We start from the raw sequence: 22,998 nt of genomic DNA on the forward strand, positions 1-22,998 counted from the left end.
CTGGTGCAAATTACTGACCTCTGTCATCATTTTAAGTGGGGGAACTTGCACAATCGGTGGCTGACTAAATACTTTTTTGCCCCACTGTATGTTTAGGAAATAAAGCTGCCATCATTTCTTCTTTTTATACTGTGTTTTCTCGATTTTTAAATGTCTCTATAGTTCAATATAATTCAATGTTATTTATGTAATGTCAATTGACAACAACAGGTGCCTCGGAGGCTACCAGAGCATGCACCTATAGTATAAGTTTGACCATCCTAGATGACTTCCTTCTTTAGTCATTACATTCACAAGATGCACAGAAAGCGTAACTTTTCAAATACCTCAGGCTTTCGTCTCCATTTCCCTTCCTTAAGGATGGCTTCTTGATAACCAGCCTTTGCCCATTTCAGATGAAGCTTCAATGAACAGTGGCTCACACGGATCTCAGGTTTTTGTTGGATTTTTCCCTATTTTTAAAAAAAAATGCATACGGTCTATGTGATGTAGATAGGACAAGTCGAGGAAAAAAGAAGTAACAGGCCTGAAACTCTTTCCTCAGTTTTTTAAAGAAACACTGCACTTTACGCTGAGATATTTCAAATTTTCCGGAGAAATTGCCTGTTAATGCAAAAGTACGGTTTCATGCCTCGCAAATTATCGTCTCCGGCATTTTACGTAGATTCAACTAAAAAGAGGGTAGAAAAATGCGATGGGCTGCTTGCACCTTGCCTAAAACGACCATTTTAATTTGGTTCTTTACCAAGTTGTCTGTTACAAGCAGACAGCATTGCTTTACCCTTTGAGTTAAGTGTCTTTTTATGCTTTAATCAGTCATAGCCCATTATAAAGAAAGTCTGGCTCCTTGGAAACAAAATATAGGTTATGAGAGGTGACTCAAGACTTTCACACAACACTAACAAAAGTAATATATTTTAAAATGTTTTAATTTTACATGCAAATAACCCATATCCCAGTTTGGGGGTTCAATTCTGTAAATAGGCAAGCTAATGTATTTTCTGCTCAGGTTGATTCTTGTTAAATCTTCTTCCACTTCAATTTCTGTAGCATTTCAACCCTCACATTATCCTATTAACGAAAATTACTATTATCATCAAGGTTGCTTTAAAAAACATTTATTGAAAAGAAAGAAATCAAGATAAATTTGAAATACAATCCTCAGGGAAAAAGAACTTAACATAAATAAGAAATAAATTATAAAGTACAAAATTCTTTAAAAACAATTTACATCTCTGCTAAAAAGTAAATACATATACCCTCTTGCTGAGGTAAGGGACCTGCAAATAATAAGCACAGCAAATAAATTGCCCTGAAAGAAAAAACAAAAACAAAACCCAGATTGGCTGTGATAAAGTTATTAAATCAACTGGGTTTTTTCCCCCCATTCAGTTTGGGTTTCAACTTTTATTTCTTAATTCGTAACAAATACATGATCAAATAGACCCAGTTCCCTGAGGAAACGACATCCACGAGTGTTCATTCACTCAGATTTAATTCAGATTAAATTTAGATTTAATCTAAATGCCATTCGGTGGTGTGTTTTAAATACATGGTTTAAATAAGAGGCCAATGCTAACTGAACAGTTGGTGTCCTGTACCTGTTTAAGAGCATAGAGGTTTCAGCATAAGATCCACTGCTTCTATACAGTTGTTACAGTAAAAGGCAAAACCCGAGCGCAGGGAAAAGCAATAGCAGTACTCACACTTTGCACATCTATAGGTGGAACTGTTTGTGTTGAAGTGCACAGTGATGATGCAGCTGAGACTGAAACATTTTGCTCCTAAGCAGCTATGTATGTATGACAACAGGCCTCTGATGTTGAACAACAATGCACATTCTGCTAAATTACATTTACACTTTACATGGAAGTGTTTAAAAAAACTCCAGACAAAAAAAAAAGTAAAATACATACACATGACGATCAGGACAAAGATTGTCAGATGATGCTCATATACTGAATGAGCTAAGCAGAGATGCCTAACCTACTGCAGCTGAATTCCCTTTTTGTGACAGAATTTAATTCATAGTTTACACACAAGAGAAACCAAAGAAAAAGTGAAAAACAAAACAGAAACAGATCTTTTTTTCTTCTTTTTTTTTTTAAAAGAGAAATCTTTGAAATTACGATGGTGAACATTTCACTTCATCCAAACTCTAAAGGTTTGGATGAAGTTTATAACACGTTTTTGCCCAAATGATATTAATCCAAGTGCCCTAATCATACTTTGCAAAACTCGATTCAAACTATGAAATAAATGCCCAGGATTTATGCCCCCAAAACAAAGATAATGCAACTCCATAACAAAAGTGAAAGTACAGATTAATCCATAATCCAAAAATAGACAAATGATTGTAACACAGTACCAAAAAAAGTAGAAAAAGACACACCAGCCCTTTGATAATTCAAAAACCATAATTGTTTTTATAACTTTCGACTCTTCTGCACACACTAGAAATGTACATCTCATATATGATCCAACCTCTAACATTATTAACATTATCACCACTAAAAACCGTCTTTTGCTTTGTTGAAACTGACACAGGACAGATGAAACGTCTCTCTTTCACTCAGTCTTTTTTTGGAAAGAAAAAAGTGTGATGAAAAGTCTTTGGAAATATCAATAATTGTAATATTGCATTGGATTCAATTTTGTAGGTTTTTTTTGCATTACATTCATTCTTAACCTCACAGGTCACCTAGAAAAAAAAATATAATTAATATAAAAAAAGCGAGAAAGTCGTGTGACGGATGTGACCAGTGTCAGAGCACACAAGCCAAATCGCTTTCAGTCAACATGACGACACACTTTAACCATTCTGCTAATGAGCACAAAAATGCCAATGTGAGCCATGCTTTGAATTCGCATGAATACAAATCATCACATCTGCATCCCATCTATAGAGCCTTCTTTACGCACAAAGTAATAATGAACAATGCATCCAAGGAAAGGTTTATGCAACATGGAGCCCAACTTTCACATGAATGCATCTGAATAGACACTGCTGAAATGGCTTTTAGCACTGGAGCAACCTTACATTATTATTACTAATATGACAATTTCCACTGTATAGAAAAAAAAAATCATAATGAATGGACCAGATAAATGCTTGAAGAAGAGTCAGACAGTAACAGTGCTGTTAGGATGTCTGAGAATTCATTTGCTCCATTTTCCCCTGGAGGAATCAAGTTTCTTTTTAATCGTTTTTCTTTCTGTACGGCGTCACATAATCTCTAATGAGCACTCTGAAGAAACCGAACCACTACAATTCATGAAAGGCAACCTGCTGTGCTTTACACTTACACTGATACAGTTAACCTGATTTGTGCAAGTTGGTTTAAAGTGATACTACAGTCTTCCTATACTGGTTTTTAATCTGCCTGTAAAAAAGTTTGCCCATTTCTCCACGTCCATGGCTATAAATGCACAATGTAAAAAAAATCTTCATACTCTTTCATATGAGAATGCTCATCTTTCTCATCCATCTGTTTGATCAATAATGACTGAAACCCATTTTAAAAGACTGAACTTTCCTCATTAGATTTTATTAGGGAGAGCCTTCAATCATTTACAGCTCCTTCAAAATCTAGTGGGGTGAGTCTGAAAGACATTTCATGGAGTATTACTGTAAATGCCAAATAAAGAGGAGTGAGCATAAATACAGCTCTTGACTCTTTGCAATCAGGCTACGTGTAATATAGAAATTTGGCTGCGTAAACATCCATCTTGTACAGGTTTTGTCATTTCATGATTGCTTTAAAACAGCGAGTGGATCAGTTGCACAGCTGCTATAATGTAGTACAGTATTGTAATCAGTCTTCCATAGGAAGAAATCTCCTTTTAAAACTGAAAATGTAAGCATGTACTTCTGCCTTTTTGGAGCCAATCTAAAAAGGCTTTGAATATGCAGATGCTTAGATTCATATGGTATCATGCATGTGGTTAGCTGTCCACAATAATCAGACAGATTCATGCCGTTTCTGATGTAGATTCTTTCCTTTTTTGTAATACATAAATGTAATGTTAATCTTTCTTAATTCTATAGTTAAGCTTTGTAACTGAAGTGCTATTTCTAGCATTGCAACCATCAACTATCTTCAGAGCGTGGCCATAGAGAGCTGGTTTCATGCATGTTTTTCCATGTTTTCTGCAGACAGGACATGGCTCATACAGTAGATGCAAACAAAATATTTATGATTTAAAGTTCCACTAGCAGCCCATAATTCTATAAAGCTTATTACTCACTAGAAAACAATTTGAAAGAGTAGAGAGAAGCACAGTAAGTAGAGGCGACTTTGCTAGATTTTCAGCACTAGAAGGCCAAAGCAGTATAGATCAGCGGTCCCCAACCCGGGCCGCGAGAGTTGAGGCTCAGGTGTGAAATTTATGGTTTTCAGGGGTTTTATCGGTTTTCAGCGTTATTTTATTATCGTTTTTATCGTTAACTCTGTTTTCCTGGGTCTTTTCACGTGTGTTATGAATAAATCTTCTAGTTTTATTTTGTTGTATTTATCCGCGACACCTTAACGGCCGGTCCGTGAAAATATTGTCGGACATACCGGTCTGTGGTGCAAAAAAGGTTGGGGACCGCTGGTATAGATGGATAGGGAGGTGCCAAACGGAGGCATTGCTGTTCCCAGTCAGCGTTAACAGCATATGATCCTGACAATTATTATAAAGATGCAATATTCTATGTAAATTCTATTAGTATGATATATTAACATTAATGCCAGTACTGTTAAGATAGATGAGAATTCAGTCATTTGTTTTAGAGGTAGCATGTTTGGACAAAACAAACAAAAAAACCCATAATGGAAGTACATCAAATATTCACTGTTTTTTGTTTGTTTTTTTAAACATAATCATATCCTTCTGCAGCATCATGGTTTCCCCCCTATTATTTACCAAGCCATAATGGCCTGACTGAAAGTTGACTGAAACTTGGCATAAATTACACTTAATTTCAATCAATTTGTAAAAAACACTCTCCCTAACCTTCCTAACCATGGAAATGAGAAGTTCCTGAGAACAGACTGATTTTGAAACAGGTCACATCTAATTATAGCAGGTCAACAAATCATGGAACAAATTTATCTGATGGTAGATTTAAAAAATAATTCTGTATTCTTCAGATGTTTAACATGATCTCCGATAGCCAATTAGATATGAGTGTGTCTTTACTTCAAAGCAGGAATATAAAGGTACTTCCCCTTATGGGTGTGTAACTGCACAAAGCACTAAATGCAGCCAGTATACAATTGCAAACCTCCCCACAGCTGACTGAAATTCTATGTATCTACATTAGCTGCAAAAGAGCACTACACAGTAGCAATTAGAGCTTGCAATATTCACATCAGCTAAGATATGTGCAAATGTCTGTTGAGAAACACATCCTATCCAACGCCGTACTTCTCCATTCTCTGAAACACCTACACATCCCATTCCACTCTTACTCAAAACTCTAGTACTGTGGTCAATATTGTAATCTGCAGACCTTGTTATTTATGACTATCATATAAAAGGAATAACTTAATTAGGATTAAACACCTTAACTGAGATTTCTGACAGAACACGTATGTGAGAGGCTAGCTCTGGAGTGTAGTGGGCCCCGGCCTCTCTTTTCCACCCCCTTGCACACACACAAAGCGAGGTTATGCTGAACCTGTGTTGAACGTTCATTTGAAGGGGCCAATGCACCATTTTGATGGCTTTTCAATGTTCCTTCTAGACTGAGTTGAATGCTGCTTAGTTTCAGTAAAGACACTGTAATAAAGGAGGATTTCAATTTGTGACATTTAAAGGTGAAACATACAAGACTGGTAGCTTAAAACTGCTTAAAAATGTACAAATTATCAGAAGATTGTATGACAGCTACTGAAGTAAGGATGATAACGAGGTAGCGCCAGCCCGTACTGAAGTGTAATACCGCACTGTATCTCAAGGTGAGACACTGAGTCACTGTTGAATAAAGCCTACGTCAGTCTAACATGAAGGAAGGAAGAGCTCTTCCCAGAGATTGCTTTTTCTTTTATAAGGAGTAAAACAGTGGAGCCCAACCTGCTATGGTCAGTTTTAGCCTTGTGCTGTTTGCTGCACTTATCCTTCTTTGCAAAGTAAAAGCAAAGTAAAAGCAGCACTACTTCCAGAGGAGCTGCTGCATGACCCTGCAAAACAACACTGACCTTTTCGAGAGTAAGGTGTTCAACATATTGCACCTTTAACGATAAATAAAAAGCGACCTGAGAGCGTGTGTGGGGGTGAACCAAAGAGAGCAAGAGTACTGAGCGAAGTTCAATGTAAATTCATTTGGTAGATGTGTGTCATAGATTTTTTTTGCGCAATAATACAGTATCTGAAACTATACAGCATTGGAGCACGAACAGTGAAGGCAAGCAGTTATCCCATGACAGTTCCATTGAAATTTACTGAACACACCTGAATAAGCTAGTACAGGGTGTGGGGTGCTAGGAGTTGATTATGATTTGATAGGCAGAGCCATTTTCTGGGCGTGGCTTGGCTTCAGTGGTAGTGGTGGGCTTCGGAGGCCAGTCAGGGTCCACACTGAGCTCCTGGGCAAGGTGCATGTAGCGAGCTTTGGGTCTCATCTTGCGGGGGCAACACTGGCAGGACAGACACTTGTGTCCATACAGATCATTGACTCCCTGTGAATACCACAACATGAAAAATAATCAAATAAGTAAAACTGCAGAAAGGTTCCCTGACAGACAAAGTTTGTGAGTTTTGTGTTTTTTTTAATGAATACTTGAAAATCAAATCAAACCAAATCAAACAAAACTGCTACATGCAAAATATAAATATGCTCATATAGTGTCAAAGTTGTAATATGCATATTTCTTGACACTGATAAACTATAACAACTGTGCGTGCATGCAGATTAAAACAAAATTCAGCATGATTCTGGTCTACAGACAGCTTAAAGACTGAGCCTTCTCCTTAAAAACAAGCTCATGGATTCAAAGAACAAACAGACAAAGGATCTTTACATTACAAACATAGACAAAAGGGTAACTTAGAAACCACACACTGACAAAGACATTTACGGTCTCACTATTCAAATACAAACATACTACACTTGATGAGATCCAGTGACAATGTTGAGTGATGCTAAGAAGGGCAGCAAGCAGAGGGCCTGCAGACTACCACAGCGGGTGGAGCGGTGGGGGGGAGGGGTGTGTGTGTGTCATACTTGCTAGGCAATGGGAAATATGTATTATTATTATTATTATTGTTGTTATTATTAATAAGAGTAGATGAATGTTTTGCTCAGCATTCTGCATGTCTATTGCATGGAAGCATATCACTTATTTAAATGACCTACAGTACAGAAAAACATTAAAACTACACACATTAGATATGATGAGATTATGGGATTACTTCACCGAAGGCCAGCGCTGCTTCAATAGCAACAATCTATGACATCCAGCAATAGTGTCAACATTTGATGTCATGTGGCTCAGCCTGAATAAAACTGAGTTACCACGTTTTTAAGCCCTGACCAGAGTGCCCGTTAGAGGGACAAAGGGAGGAGCGTACAGATCAGAAGACTGAGGTTTTGCACATGCACGTGGTTAGCAGTTACATTAGAAGAAAAAAGTGGGAACAGAGAGAGAGAACACCACACAAGAGTAAAAAGAAAGGGCTAGAGAAAAAGGTGTCAGATATTTCCAACCTGTGGTGCCGGGGCGGCAGGAGTGACGCCAAAGTTGCCCTGTTTGTCTCGGCTGAACACAAGCTTCCGTAAGACGATGTCAAGGATGATGGTCTATGGGATGGTGCAGTGGGCAGGGGAAAGAATTACAGAGAGTCTGGTTTGATTTCACAAAGCTCCTGTTATAGAGGTGCGCAACTGATTTTTAGTGCCACACTGCTTTAAAGTACCAAGTATAGCAGTTTTCTTTCCTTCCATGAAACTGAGTGTTAATCATTGCATGTGAGGTTAAAATTAAGCTTATTAGTAAGAAGGCCGTGCATGGTTATTGTCGTCTAAAAAAAAATACTGCAAGCTCTTGATGAAACAGAATCTGCTTGCTGTGTTTTTGTCCCTCCAATTCACTTCAAAGATGAATGGAAACTGCACTGTTAGTTTAGGAAAAGGCTCCATCTACGGGGGCATACTAAGCAGTACGTGAATGCAAGGGCAGCCATCTAAAAGGAGGGCAGAAACAGTGATACTGCTCCAGCGAGTCAGCAGGCAGGCATTAATAATCCAGTGTCGTGAAGGTTTACAGAAATAAATTCTGAAAAGCATCCTTAATTAGACAAACATGTGGAGTAAAATACCCACAAATGCACATATTGTAACAAAATAAAGTCACATTCTTTAAACGGTTAACTATTAAAAACCTCACACTTTGCTTCTTTCCATTTCTGCTTTACAACACAAAACTGATCTTGCTGTCCAGTTAAACGAGATAAAGATGAGCACACTGCATGAGAAAACAAAATCTGAACATGGGGAAAACATCAGCTGTTACCCAAGTGTGATCGTGTGGATCTTACCTCCACCAAAACAGACACAGCAGCATTGACTAAGATGATGAGGAAAAGTTTTAGCCTCCATTCAAACGGGATGCAAACAATCTACACAGACAGAGAAACACTCGTCAATGAAGCGACAAGAAAAAGTTATAAAGTTAGTCTTACCAAGACAGCCCTGCCTTAAAGCTTTATGCACGCGCAATACTACAGTAAGTCAAAAACAAAATCACAATCTCCATTTACATGAATAAATACCAAGAAAAGATGGAGCCTGAGGTGATAAATAAAGCTGTATCCTACACTAAAGAATATAAAGTGTGCATTTAATGTCTTCCCACCTCCATAAACCCATTAATGACGTCTACTCGGTAGAACAAGATGAACAGCAGGAAAACATATAAACTCCCAGCAGACAGCACAAAAGGCCCTGTGAAGAAAACACGCAAATAAAATTGTAGAGTTTACTTTTTAGGGCATATATATATATATGTACACACACATACACACACGTACACACGTACACACACACGTTAGGGAAAAGTTTCTTACAATTCTTATAGCTCGGCTGCCTGAAAGGTTTGCCTTTGGAGAAAACAATAGCAACAATGAGATACTGGAAGGAAGAGACGTAGAAGAGGCTGGTGTTCTCATAGTTTTGGATGTTGTGCTCGTCCTCTTCCGTCTCATTTTCAAAGTCCATTTCAATGTGTGATGTGAGGTTGCAGACACTGCGGGAAGACAGAGAAGTCATTAAGAGCATTTTCACTCTGTGGTCCTTTTACACTGCATCTAGAAAGTAATCACAGCGCTTCACATGTTCAGAATCTTGTAGCCTTTTCCAAAATGGATTAAATTCATTTTTCAACACAAAAATTATACACACAAATCCCACAGTTACAAAGTAAAAAACGTTACTTGAAATTCGTGCAAATCTGGTCACCTCCCTGACTAAGGCCCTGGTGGTTCAAAGTTCTTCAGTTTATGGATGATGGAGGCCGCTGTGCTCACTGGGTTTCAGTGCTGGAGAAATGTTCCTGTACCCTTCACCAGATCTGTGCCTTGATACAATCCCATCTCAGAGGTCTACAGACAATTCCTCGGACATCCTGGCTTGCTTTGCGCTTTGACACATGGGATATTATTAATTGACATGTGTGCCTTTCCAAATCATCCCCAATCAATTGAATTCGCCACAAGTGGCCTTCAATCAAGTTGAAGATCATCTCACATGATCAGTGGAAACAATAAGATCAATTCTGAGTGTCACGGGAAAGGCTGTGAATACTTATGCACATGTTATATATTTGTTTTGATTTTTAATACATTTGCAAGAATTTCATTGTGGTGGATTAAATTCTATTGTGTGCAGAATTTAATCCATCACGTAACATATAACATGACAAAATGTGGAACACAATAACATGACAACGTTTAAAACTTATAATGAAACCAAGTTATTATTTGATTTGGGTATTTGTCTGCTACACATTAGAAGTAATAGTCAGTGCTCACTCGGTAAGTGGCGTCCAAACTTTGTACCAGGGCTGCTGTTTGACCCAAAGGAATGTCCAGATCTGGAAGCCCAAGCAGATGAGGATCTGGGTCAGCACAGAGAACAGCAGAGGCCCTGAGATCAGACCTGATGGAGGACGACGGGACACCAGCTCTTTCCACGCTGGGTTCAGACTCACTGATAAGGGGCAGAGTGAATAGTGAGGATTATTACATTCAGAACAAATAAACACACATATCGCTTATCCTTGATACTTTAGTTGTACTTACTGGTAAAGACAATGAGGAGGATGATAGCAATGTCGATGAAGAGGAACTGGAAATCGCCAAGGTTACTTAAAATCTAAAAACCAAAAACAACACGGTACAGATGACAAAAATCTGAATTCACTGGATTTCTCATCTAACTAAGCAGGCAGTTTTACGTACAGAGTAGAGGAGAGTGACACTGATGTACTGGATGATGCTGTAGAGGGCCATAAACTTAAACACACAGAAGGAGGTGATAAGAGCAGCACGGCCCTCCCTGCAAAAACAAAGCAAACTGTGTCTTAACAACATAACTGGGGTAAAAAATTGCTCCCGGAACAACAAATTCAACTCCTCAAAACATTTGAATAATAGTGTGACACTGTGTATATTTGCCAGACTGCAAATTCAGCCTATAAGATACTTATTCTTAATACCGTTTAATTCATTTATGGATCAGCATGTAAATAAAAATACAGACCTGATGAGGTTAGGGACACAGGAGATGTTGGGGGTCCTTGAGGTGAAGGGAGATGCTACTGAGGCTTCGAGCTCCGACAGAGAGATCCCACTATGAGCCCTCTTCAAAGCCTGGGTGAGATAAGTTAGCATTATATACATACTGCTGTCAGATTGTGTCCATTACAGAGAGCTGTTGTCCAAATGATGAAGGTGTACATACCCCACAGTCATTCGCGCCATCGCCACACATTCCAACAAAGTAGCTGCGAGCACATGAGAACAAACAGTAAATCTTTACTCAGTGTAATGCTTTTTAAAGTCATTGCAAGATCAAAGCTACGATGCCACAAACTTTCAGTTTTGACTTAAAAGCTGATTCTGCTGCTCATTAATGACAAACTGTCCAGCAGCACACGATGGGAATGTTGAATAACAGAATGTTGAATGTTGAAAGTTCAAAGCTACATCCCATATTTGACTAAATACTCACTCGACACCCTGCAGCGTCTCAATCAGCTGGGTTTTCTGGTCAGGTGCCATTCTGGCAAACACTGTGCCGCGCAACACGAGCTATAAAGCAGAGCACACAATCAGGAGTCAGAAACAAAGACGTATTTGATGCAACTTCTGCTCCATTTTCGTTTGAACAGTTTCTTACCTTTTGAAGCATATCTGGGAAATGTTCATCGATTATAGCAAATGATTTTCCGTTCATAGCAAAGTGGTAGAGCTCTTGGCTTTTGGGATCATCTATGTGACAGACATCCTCCAGGCTTATGTTCACTTCCTGTTCCAAAGTATGAGAAATTTTAAGAAATGCATCGAGATTTTAAAAAAACCCAAAAAAACAAAACAGGAACATTCAATAATTACTAAAAACCAAGTCTTCGAACTGTTTTAACAATCAACAAAGACATCTTTATATTATTTAACAAAGGTTCTGAACCCACACAGAAATTCACTATTGAATGTTAAAATCTGCTGCATTTTATCTAATCAATAAATAACTTCTATAACTTGCAATCGATGTTAATCAAATAACAAGTAATGGGTTTTGGATGATCTGATCACACACCTTTGTTTTGTAGTTGATCTGCGGAAAACCTTTACATTTCCTTTAGTAGACAAGATACTGCTCAATTTATATGTGACATTACGAGCTATGTTTAGCTGAAGTATGTTCAGCTGCCTGTGTGTTGTACCAGTGTTAGAATTAGACCCATCGATTCACCTGAAGTCGGGACGCACTGCGAGGTTTGTCAGCGTATCTCCAGGTGATCTTGGCGGCTTGTCCATCGTGTGGAGGGAGGGCATCGGCAATTATGACTGTGTCCTGGGGAGGGATCATTCCGCAGTCGCGGGCCACAGAGATGGCCGTCAGCATGTTGTCACCTGCAAAGTGATTACGATATTAATTTTGCTATAACATCCCACAATTCAGTCATTTGCTTGTCATGTTTTCATCTTCAGCCTTGGGTTATAAATAAGTTACCCAAAGGTCTGCTTGGCTGTGACTGATGATAGATGATGAATTATGAAATACAAGCTCAGTGTCACCTCACCCTAAGTGACACCACAGTAGAGTTTGGGGGCTAAGGGAGATGGATGAGCTTGCAAAAAACAGGTTAAAAGTGAGCCAGAGTACGTGCAAACCATGGATCAATTGTGAAACAATCAATTCTTTTTAAGGCTCAAAGTTGAATTAGATTCACAGCCAAGTACAGTGAGTCTAGACAGGAACAGCTGGTTAAAGTATACACGCAGAGTAAACTATTGCTGGCATACCTGTGACCTCTCATTTGTTATGCAATGATGGAAAATACCAGCATGTTCTCACCAGTAACCATGACTGTGCGAATGTTGGCTTGATGAAGGTCCTGCAGCACCCCTGGAGTTTCTGGCTTCAGCTTGTTCTGCATGATGATGAGACCCAGGAACTCCATGTTTGCTTCTATGTGATCCCTAATTCAACGAAAGACATATGAATGTGTTTGTGTCTAACAAAATCCCCATATTAAACATACATTTCTTCCCAGTAAATTATCTCTCATTAAAATATTTTTTTGTTCCACACAGAGCCACTTCCCTTTATTTTCTTATTCAGATCACAGAATGCATGTATTACATCAATGCAAAGTACACTACCTGTTGATGTTCTGGACCTTGTGCCAAGTAAGTTTTGATTCGAGCCGCCGATGAGCGAGAGCAATGACTCGGAAACCCTGCTTCGTGTAGCCTTCCAAAACCGCTGCAAAGTTTTCTGGCACTGCAAAGAAATGAATACAATAACAAGAGAGCCAATCAGTGATTCATCAGTAACAAACAGCAAGAAAAGAAGACAGAAACCCAAGATTTATAGATTCATAGTGCAAGCACCAACACTAACTACTAATCATCCAAGGAAGAAAATCCCAAAAAGTTGATTCTGCTCATCAGAAAACAGTTTCCAGATGGGACAAAATCATTGATATACCAGGTCAAAGATACATTTGTAGAAAAATGTATAAAAGAAAAAATAAAACAAATTGTAAGACAACATGCACATCTCTACATTTTGGACACCTCACCCGTCTCTCTTCTGCAGAGACTAGTCACAACCTCTGGTGCACCTTTCATGTAGGCATCCATACGTTTCTCCCCGAGGAGACGAGCTACTACACTCATTCTCTGGAGCGCTGAAGAAAAAGGGAACTGGCGCACAATACCAATCTCATAGGCTGCCTGCATATGCACACGTAAAGACAAACAAAATAAAATGATTTGTTTATTAGAAAGAGAAAGATGAAATGCTAAAATCGAGTTAAAAGTATACCAGTTATACAAAAAGGCACTATAGAAATGAATAAAACACAAATACTCACATTACCAAATTACTCTTTTTAAAAATGAAATGAAATGAACAGTTAACTTTGACAGGCATGAAAAGAAATACAACTACTACTTACCGAGAGCTCATAGAGTTCCTATAAAAACAAAAACAAAAACACACAACAACAAATAAACCAGTCATTAAGAGTAAAAATACACTGTTCTTTTTAATGTTATAATAACATGGACACACACACAAAAAATGCACGTTTAGATGCTGGACAGATATATTCATATAATTTTATACTTTTTCTAGACTCTGAAGGCCTGTGGTGTCCTGCTAACAACCGGGTTGCTGTACATACCATGTCCTGCTCTGGTGTTACAGCAGGCTCCGGGGGCAACAGCTGCTTAGGCGGTCGAACGACAGTGGGCATGATACGATTATGAAGAGACGTTTCCTCCTCGGTAGCCTCTTCCAGGATCTGGGCAGGTAAATATAAGTAAATGTTTACATTTCATACCAAGAAGCTTTTTAGATGTGCAACATTAAGACATTGAAATAATGCTTACATGTCTTTTAGGCAGAGGTAACATTTACTTTGAATAATCTTATCCAGACATGCCAAAGACATACTAAAAATCAGAACAGCGCAGCTTTTGTATATGATCTAAAACTCGTACACTAGATTAGTACAAAAGAAGAGGACCTTTCTAATCTCGAGCCATCAACATGATTGGAATCATGTAGATGTTTTTGTGGCAGGTTATAAAGCAATAATGCGTTAATGCCCAGTTTAGCAAAATTGTACCCAGCCTAAATACTGACAGAAGGGAGAATAAAGGGGACGCTGCATCACAAAATGGATTCATGAGTCTCATAACTCTAGCCTGCCCTTACAGACATTTAGCTCGTGGATAGATACAGATGAACTCACCCAGCCTGTGGCCTCAAACATTTTGAGGTCCAGTGGGTCCCCAGACAGCTGGCCTTCTATTTTGGTAAGTGAGTGGCATGTGGCCATGCAAGCCACAAACTGGGACTTGACAAGATTTTCCTTGTAGGCATTTTCTTCTGACAGGTGGAAGCTGGAGAAGCAGAAGAAGTGGGCGGTGAAGAGAGATTAAATTATACTCCTTTAACTACATTGTGGGAGTCATAAGAAATTGGGATGATCTGATATCGTCGTGTTGGTGTTGTTCCCACATCATCATAATAAATGTTGTTCCAGGTTCAACATTGCAAGTGACCAATCACCTTCTTGTGACATAACACTTCTGCAAGCCAAGCGATTCGTTCAATTATGAAATTCCAATGTTGCAAGAACAATATGTATAATGCTTACCGTTCATTAAAGAACAGTATCCTGAAATGCAAAGAATTCAAATCGCTGGATCGGAGGACAGAGGTGGTTTCTCGCAAGTTAAGTACTTTTCTTTTCACGGCTGTTTTTTTTCCGAAGTCGCAACAGTATGACATCACAACAATGTGATTGGTCACTTGCAATGTTGAACCTGGAACAACATTTATTATGATGATGTGGGAACAACACCAACACGAGGATATCAGATCGTGCAAGAAATTGATTGAGAAATGAGCATTTGCAAGATAAAAACTTTGAATCTATCTGGTAAATAAATGATTAGGCCTTTAAAATTCAGAGCTATTACAATTCAGTATTCTAACGATAACCTTAGTACTAGAAAAAAGACATATCATCCAGCCACTGCTTATTACAATGCATGATCAGTTTTAGGCATCACTGGGAATCTCAGAGACAAGCAGATTTCTTGGTTTCTGCTCGTATCCAAATTTCTTCTGAGCTGTTTGAAACAACCATGACAGGAACAACACATCCGAGTTGATTAAAAGACTAGTAAATGTCTATGTAATTTAATGTTAACACCCCAGATCCTCAGTGTAATTTGTGCATTTACAGCAACTGTGTCAAACATAAGGTCTGGGAGCCAGAATCAGCCCAGCAAAGACTCCACTCCAGCCCACTGGAAATCTTTGAAAACTGAAATGAAAACTTTATATTTTGTAGTTACTGAATTTTACACATTTATCAGAGTTTTACTGTTCTGACCCATTTAAGATCAAAGTGGGCAGCATGTGGCCCACAATGTAAAATGAGTCTGACATCCCTGATTTAGAGGGATATGAAATGTTACACAGATACACTCCAGTATATTCTAAGCTCTTTTTAACAGTTTATCAGTGGCTGAAATAAATGACACCTTCAGATTTTTAGTTTCTTTAGGCTACAACATGCAGTAAAATAGGCTCACGTTTACTAATTTAGGGCACAGAGCATCTTACCTGCCATTCTCAACCCTCTGGACTCCCCACAGGTCTAACCCATCTTCTGTCAGAGTTCCAGTCTTTAAAGATAAAAGATAATGAAATTCAACTGAATCAACACGGGGTGATCTTTGCTACCACATATGACATGGCACTAAAATTCTACAGAGTGACTTAAGCACCGTCTTTTACAACTGATAATCTGAATAAATTAGAGACTCACTTTGTCAAAGCACACCAGATTGATCTGGCCGCAGATATTAATTCTCTGTGGGCTGATGCAGAAAATGCCGATACGTTTTAGGCGTCGCTGTGCATACACAATGCCGGCTGTCATAGCGGCTGGCAGCGCCGGTGGTACTGTTATGGTGACAATGTCCAGGGACTCAATGATGATGGTCTTAGCTGGCACCTAACAAACAAAAAACTGCAGATGTTTGCATGTTTGACAACCCTGATTCTCGACAACTCACAAAGAGCCCATGTTCTTCAGTGCTAAGAGATACACAAATGTATGAGAAGACTGTCAGTTTTCTGGAGAACAAAATATTTGTTTCTACTGGCCACAGAGGATGACTCACTCTTAGAACAGCTGCCTCAGGCATTTCAACCAACCCGATTAAATTGTATTGCATTAAAAAGGGAAACCATCTGAAAACGTAATCATCTTACAAGATTTTTTGGAGAAAAAGAAAAACTGAAAGAGCAGACCGATCATTCTCCTTTAACTTTCTGCATTACCTCGTTCATGATACTGAGTACAATGGAGTAAACAAAGCCGATTCCAGCCACAGCCACCAGACACAACAGGAAGAGGTAGGCATCGCGGTACAGCTTGAAGTCGGTGGGTTTGGGATAAAGGATGGAGCGCACCAGCTGGCCTTTAGCTGTGCTGAAACCTGAGTGAAGAAAATGAATTTTTGGTCATTTTTAAGTCTTAGGCCCTTTCTCAATTCTCAAGTACGCGAGTCCGTGCTCGCGTTCTCGGCGAGTCCGGACTTGCCGAGAATGCGAGCACGGACTCGCGATTTGTACAACTGGAACACCAGCGTACTTGATGATGTCACAGGTCCGGAGTTTTTACTGCCGTCCCCTCTTAATTTAGCTGTGAGTAATATGTTATGAAGCTTAACTTTAATCACAGCCAAACCGGTTTACTCAGGAACAAATAAAACACTGAAATAAACCAAACATTAACATTTAGAAGTGAACGAAGTGACTTATATATCATGTTTAACCTCAGTAGCGAAATCTCTATTAATAAAAATAGTGTACATGTGTGCCTTAATAAAAACAAGCAGGTGAGATGTTAGAATGTTTTTATTTTTATTTTAGTGGACACTCAATACAATAGACAGCTGCTGGGGTTTGTTTAACCTGAGTAGCGAAAAGACCGCGGGGGGGTTGAAAACGATGTGCCGGGAGTCCGTGATCCTCGACCTCGCGGTCTGCTATGGAGCTGGCGGGTCACAGACATCTCCGAAAACGTCAGAGCACGTTTGGAAATATATAATATCTTGATAAATCGAGCAGATATTTGAAGTTTACACAGCTATTTGAAAATAACTTAAAAGTTTATTTTGTGACCCAGAAAGAGTAATATTTAAAAGTTTTTAGCCGCGCTCGTCCACCATTGCTGCGTTTTGGACGAAATGCATTCTGGGTTATTTAGCTGTACCAAGTCCACACAAGTCACCACCGATGCATGCGCGACAAAACGGGCGGAGCGAGAACACATCCGGGAATTTTTCGCTTTCTCGGCTTGATGCGTACTTTGAATTGGAACAGTACTTGCTCTCAGACTGATGACGTATCACGAGTACACGAGAACGCAAGTACGCATATTGAGACAGGTCCTTACTTTCTTTCATTCTGTCATTTGAACTGAGGCAAAATGTTCTGACCAAACGGACTTTTATAGATCAAACAGCAAGCTTGTTGTTCTAAATTGACAAACCATTTTATTCCAGCCAACTTTATCAAGCTCCCACTTTGCAGTAAAGTAAAGGATTTCATTAGAGACTATGTCACTAACTTAAACATATGGTAAATGTCCTGTATTTGTATAGTGCTTTACTTAGTCCCTTGGACCCCAAAGCGCTTTACACATTCAGTCATCCACCCATTCTCACACTCACACACTCACACACACACACACACACACACTGGTGATGGCAGCTACATTGTAGCCACAGCTGCCCTGGGGCGCACTGACAGAGGCGAGGCTCCACCAGTAGGCAACGGGTGAAGAGTCTTGCCCAAGGACACAACGACCGAGACTGTCGGAGCTCGAACCAGCAACCTTCCGATTACAAGACGAACTGCCAACTCTTGAGCCACGATCGCTCCATATAGGCCAAATCTCACTGTTATACTGTAACAGTACCCCATTTCATTTTAAAAGATCTGGATTATTACAATCACATTAATCATTAAAGCACTTGAATCCAGACCCCCAAACTAACCTGTGCGCACCACTACAGCCTTGACCAGTTCGCCTGTGTAGAAGCGGGTCTGGATAACATTGGTGCCACAGAAGAGTGTGTGTCTCTTATGCTCCTCTGTGTTGTAGGCACTACCAGCCTCCTCCCCCCTGTCCCCTGGCACTGGGTTTGGGAGGTTGGTCTTTGTCACTGGAACGCTCTCACCTAATGAGGATTAAAAGACATTAGCACTGCGTCCAGAAATACATAAGAGGAAAACCAGACTGTTTGGAACTTGCAAAGACATAAAATTTGAAGAAACAAGTCTTTACATGTGCTTCTCTACCAACCTGTAAGCATGCTTTCATTGACGATACAGGTGCCACTGACCAACACGGCGTCACATGGCATGATGGTCCCATTGCTGGGGATGACTATCACGTCACCGGGCACCAGATCAGTAGACAAAATTTCCTCGATATCTGCCAGGAAATATGTGGTAGAAACAAAGTGAGTGAATGTGTGCAATCAGATACAGACATCATACCTAAAACAGGAGAGGTGAGAAATGTATTCCAAGTGTAGACAGTGGACATGAAAGGCAACAGGGATGAGGAGATTGTAATAAACCCAAGGCAGACCCGACCACTCGCTCATTCTTTTCAACATATTGTTGTCGTCCTTTACAGACACACACAACAACAACAACAACAACAACAACAACAACAGTCAGTCAGCACAGAGTTGCAGATGCCGTGCAGGTGTGTCCACCTCCCCTGCAGCAGCACTGGCAGCAGCCCCGCCACAGAGATATTTTGTGTTTAAGAGCCTCATAGTCTTGTTCAGCACTTCTCTCATTAATAATGCCTCTCTACGCAGCAGTGGAAAAAGCTGAGGCATCATAAGCAGTACCTTACAGCGTATGTGCCCCCACAGCTATGTCTGACAACTCTAAACCCAAGTTCAACCACCCTCCTTTGGACAACTAATGACATGCATTTTGAGATGGTGATGGTATTGTCATCACTTCTGCAAACACAAACAGAACCTTTTGTGCAGAATAACAGACCAAACTGTCCATCCTTATTGTCATATAGACTCTAACGTTGCAGTGTTTCACAGCAGAGGACATTTAGAGGGCAGCCAGTGCAGGGTTGGGCTCGGCATAAATGCAGAAAAATCCCCGTTGTCAGATTTGGATTGGAAATCCCTTTTTGAAACTAGCTGAATATAGAATACCTGATGTATTTTTCCTATGAAAATCATTTTTGCATCTCAAACAAAAGATAAAATCAAAGAAAAAGTTTTACAAACCATTATTGGCTCGGCATACGGACACACGAACAATACTGTGAGCTGCCACCATGTCATGAAGCATGACGTATTGCTGGAGAAAGAGAAGAAAAATAACAATGATTAAAAAACCTTTTTAATTCCCATGAACATCTGTGAATTGCAAGGATGTTTTCATTTGAGTTAGTCAACCATGAGCCAGTAAACCACGTGCATGCGTTGGCCTGAAAACGCTAGATTAGATACTCAGTTTAGTCACTGGTATAAATCATAATGGTAGAAGGAAATAAGAAGGGGAAAAAGGTCTTCAACAGGCAGTCGTCTGATTCTGTGGTACTTAATGTAATGTTCCATATAAATGAGTCAGCCTTTGAAGACGTTTATCTGAGACTGAAAACAAAAACAATCGTGGGAACGCCATCAGGCAAAAACACAGCTGGACAAACCGGGCTTAGGCCCCATTGCTAATGAGGTGGGAAAAAAGCAAAAGCTAAGTAAGCAGTCATCATTGTGTTTTGAAATAATGATACAATAAGTAAATCTAAGGATACGTTATCAGTGGCTGATATGACATAAATACTTGAATAGTTTAAGTTATTCCAAGGATGCCGAAGATTTTCAAAACAAGTGTTTATATTAGAAAAAAAGAATCAACCTGTTTCTTCCTTCACACATTTGCTGATTAATTCTGTGTTAATAGAGCTCTGTGCTAAAATTTAGCTTCATTAAACAAAATCTAAGTATTACAGAAAAAGAAAGTGAACTAATTTTCAATCCACTGACTTAAAATTGCTCCTGACAGAAATACGAGTTCAATTCAATCTCATGATGTTGTAGAGCTCACCTTTTTGATGGTGTACAAAGAGGTAGCTATGGATATGACCGACATTAAAACAATGGCCGCAGCATAGTAGTAATACTCATCGGCACTCCACAGGATCACACTGAAGAGTTGGAAGATGTAGAAAGGGTTGAGGACCTGCAGAAGGATTTAGAGAGGAATCGGTATGGCAAGCAAAGAGGTCAAATAAAATAAAACAAAACAAAACAAAGAGAGAAAAACGGAGAAAGATCCAGAAATCACAAGAAAACAGAAATATTTGAAAATGTTCAACCAGTACAATTTCCTTAAATATAAAAAAAAAGAAAAGAAAAATTTTAAACACAGTTTCATTCATCATACGCTGAAATGATTAACAACCTACTTCAGCTAATCGCATTAACATGAAAAAGTAGCAAGACAGCAGTACATAAGCACGACTCTGTTCTGACAGAAGAAAAGGATTTCTGTTCTCAAATTATTATACGTGTGCCACACAATAAACTAATTCACTAATATTTGATGCAAGGTGTCAATAAACCCACAAGATGAAAAGATGTCTCACACAAATTCATGCTGCATACAGAAACTCAAACTTTGCTTTTACCTCTTTGATAAGCAGCTTGAAAACAGAAGGCACTTTCACTGCAATTTCATTCACTCCGAAGAACAGTCTCCTAAAAGACAGGAAGAAAAATTGTATTTAGTTTGTGTGTAAATACCAAAGACTGTGGATATTCCTCCTCCACTGTTCATTAACTCCAGTTACAATATCAGGGCTTATAGTTTTTAACCCCAACAACTGAACAACAACAACTCCTTGCACCTACAGTGCCGTACAAACTTGAGTGACTTTGTCTTTTGATTGAATGTTACCTGTACTCCTGCTGGTTCATAGTCAGGCCTGTGCTGTGCTCCGAGTGGAGGGTGGAGCAGCTGACCTGCAGATCCTCCAGGCCACTGTAATAGGAACATTGGAGGAGATACTTTAATTCCACATAACCGCAAAAGCAAAAGCAAAACAAGCATGCAAGTTGCTATAAAATGAAAATCTTGTCCCCCTCAAGTTTTTTTTGTTAGTCAACATACAGAGCAAGAGACATATATTTACTTGTCATTACTGCTGTGTGCAACCTTTGAAGAGTTTACTTAAGAGGATTCTGCAGTGAAAATTAAAAGTTATATAGTTATAAAAGAATGCTTACGTTAAAACCTCAAAGTTCTGCTTCTCGTCGTTCCAATAATACTTTGTGCTATGAAAGGTAAAGTAGCGAATCTGAGGGGAAAAAAAGAGCAAAGGGAACAAAATAAGAGACAGAATTATTTGGCAAAAGTAATCATATTTGTATTGTTGTCCATAAAACAACCCTTCTATGAACTTTGAAAAACGACAGTCACATTCATTTATGTGCTTAATGCATTTCCAGTTTATACTACAGATTTACGTTGAGACAAGTGTTGTGCCTACCTGCGTGGGCTGGTAGTCTGCAAATTTCCTGATTAGCTCCTGAGCAGGGCTGCCATCGGAGGGATGAATGGTGTGTCCGTTGGCCTGAGGTGGGGAAGCAGAGGAGGAGAAGGGGTAGGAGAGGGAGGAAGGAGAGGAAGGGGAGGAGGGGGAGGTGGTCTGGGTCTCCAGGCTGTGGAAGGGGTTTCTCCCTGGGGCAAGCATCACTCGCACCCTGGCCAGGAACCAGCGCCGGAACTCATCCTAAACCACCCAAACAAAGTTAATCTAGTGAATTTCTGAGAAGCTTCATTAAGTAACAACAAATTTCCCCCCTATTAAGTGCAACGTTTATGAGGAGGAACAACATTATTCTATATGTCTGTCTCCATTTTTAGTCACTGGGAAGTGGGGTGAGAGCTCATAACTATATTTCCATTAATATAACGGAAAAATACAGATGTGAAATTTTTTATTAAAATAATAATAATAATAATAATTAAAGCTGCAAGCAGCGTTATGAGGGCCCTTGCACCCCGGCACGTCGAGCCACGCCCAACACCTACAACCAGCACGTCCGATCTGATGTCAAATTGATGGAATTCATACATTTAACCACCAGCTAACATTTCATCTCATTCGATCATGATTATAGTCGTCCCACTAGGTGGCACTCTAAACATTACTGACAAATGGCATAACAACAACTATTTCTGAGCTCGAGTCTCATCATGCCTGCGACCTTTGTGTGAGATTGGACATTGTGTTTTTGAGTGACAGCAGATTACTGCTTTTTGGCGAGTGTTTGAAACTTCACGTGCCGTAATGACCACCCCGTTTCCCTCAACGTAAAAAGCTTCGCAATTTAACATCACAAAGGTCTTCAGATTCCACGCACTGCAGATCACGTCAATCTGATGAAAATCTTTGGAGGAGTTCGTTAAATGATTTGAAATTTTGTAGGGGGCGCTGTGGAGCCATTTTGCGCTATTCAAGGAAAGTGATCACATAACAACAAAGCCTGAAAAGAGGGGAAAGTGTCGTGAAAATTACACATTCATCTTAAAATGGTTGACTTTCTGTTGGATTTGGGATATTGCTCCAAGAGACTTTTTTTTACATCTTGATATCTTCTACAAGCTTATCAGGTTTCAGACTCATAGATAAAACACAGAGC

General features: G+C 39.4%; 1 protein-coding gene across 1 annotated transcript in view; it reads right to left on the bottom strand.

Annotated features, from left to right (window-relative positions):
- Window positions 1-6,307: 6,307 nt before the first annotated feature.
- Window positions 6,308-22,998, bottom strand: part of atp13a3 (ATPase 13A3) — a 24,558-nt gene continuing 7,867 nt past the window's right edge. Inside the window, exons 3-32 of the mRNA XM_005730385.1 lie at window positions 21,843-22,085; window positions 21,580-21,650; window positions 21,251-21,334; window positions 20,982-21,051; window positions 20,399-20,533; window positions 19,576-19,648; window positions 18,612-18,743; window positions 18,304-18,486; window positions 16,580-16,737; window positions 16,062-16,250; window positions 15,857-15,918; window positions 14,472-14,622; window positions 13,899-14,018; window positions 13,671-13,688; window positions 13,293-13,446; window positions 12,871-12,991; window positions 12,563-12,687; window positions 11,957-12,117; window positions 11,384-11,512; window positions 11,216-11,295; window positions 10,946-10,988; window positions 10,745-10,854; window positions 10,444-10,540; window positions 10,285-10,357; window positions 10,015-10,192; window positions 9,052-9,230; window positions 8,841-8,929; window positions 8,524-8,604; window positions 7,694-7,786; window positions 6,308-6,665 (exon numbers count right to left, since the gene is read on the bottom strand). Of these exons, the coding sequence (XP_005730442.1) occupies window positions 6,468-6,665; window positions 7,694-7,786; window positions 8,524-8,604; window positions 8,841-8,929; window positions 9,052-9,230; window positions 10,015-10,192; window positions 10,285-10,357; window positions 10,444-10,540; window positions 10,745-10,854; window positions 10,946-10,988; window positions 11,216-11,295; window positions 11,384-11,512; window positions 11,957-12,117; window positions 12,563-12,687; window positions 12,871-12,991; window positions 13,293-13,446; window positions 13,671-13,688; window positions 13,899-14,018; window positions 14,472-14,622; window positions 15,857-15,918; window positions 16,062-16,250; window positions 16,580-16,737; window positions 18,304-18,486; window positions 18,612-18,743; window positions 19,576-19,648; window positions 20,399-20,533; window positions 20,982-21,051; window positions 21,251-21,334; window positions 21,580-21,650; window positions 21,843-22,085 (3,600 nt within the window). The 3' untranslated portion in view covers window positions 6,308-6,467. The remainder of the gene's footprint in view (window positions 6,666-7,693; window positions 7,787-8,523; window positions 8,605-8,840; window positions 8,930-9,051; window positions 9,231-10,014; window positions 10,193-10,284; window positions 10,358-10,443; window positions 10,541-10,744; window positions 10,855-10,945; window positions 10,989-11,215; window positions 11,296-11,383; window positions 11,513-11,956; window positions 12,118-12,562; window positions 12,688-12,870; window positions 12,992-13,292; window positions 13,447-13,670; window positions 13,689-13,898; window positions 14,019-14,471; window positions 14,623-15,856; window positions 15,919-16,061; window positions 16,251-16,579; window positions 16,738-18,303; window positions 18,487-18,611; window positions 18,744-19,575; window positions 19,649-20,398; window positions 20,534-20,981; window positions 21,052-21,250; window positions 21,335-21,579; window positions 21,651-21,842; window positions 22,086-22,998) is intronic.

Source organism: Pundamilia nyererei, unplaced genomic scaffold (assembly GCF_000239375.1).
Source record: "Pundamilia nyererei isolate P.nyererei 1_Seehausen unplaced genomic scaffold, PunNye1.0 scaffold00036, whole genome shotgun sequence".
In the NCBI taxonomy this organism is placed as follows: Eukaryota; Metazoa; Chordata; class Actinopteri; order Cichliformes; family Cichlidae; genus Pundamilia; species Pundamilia nyererei.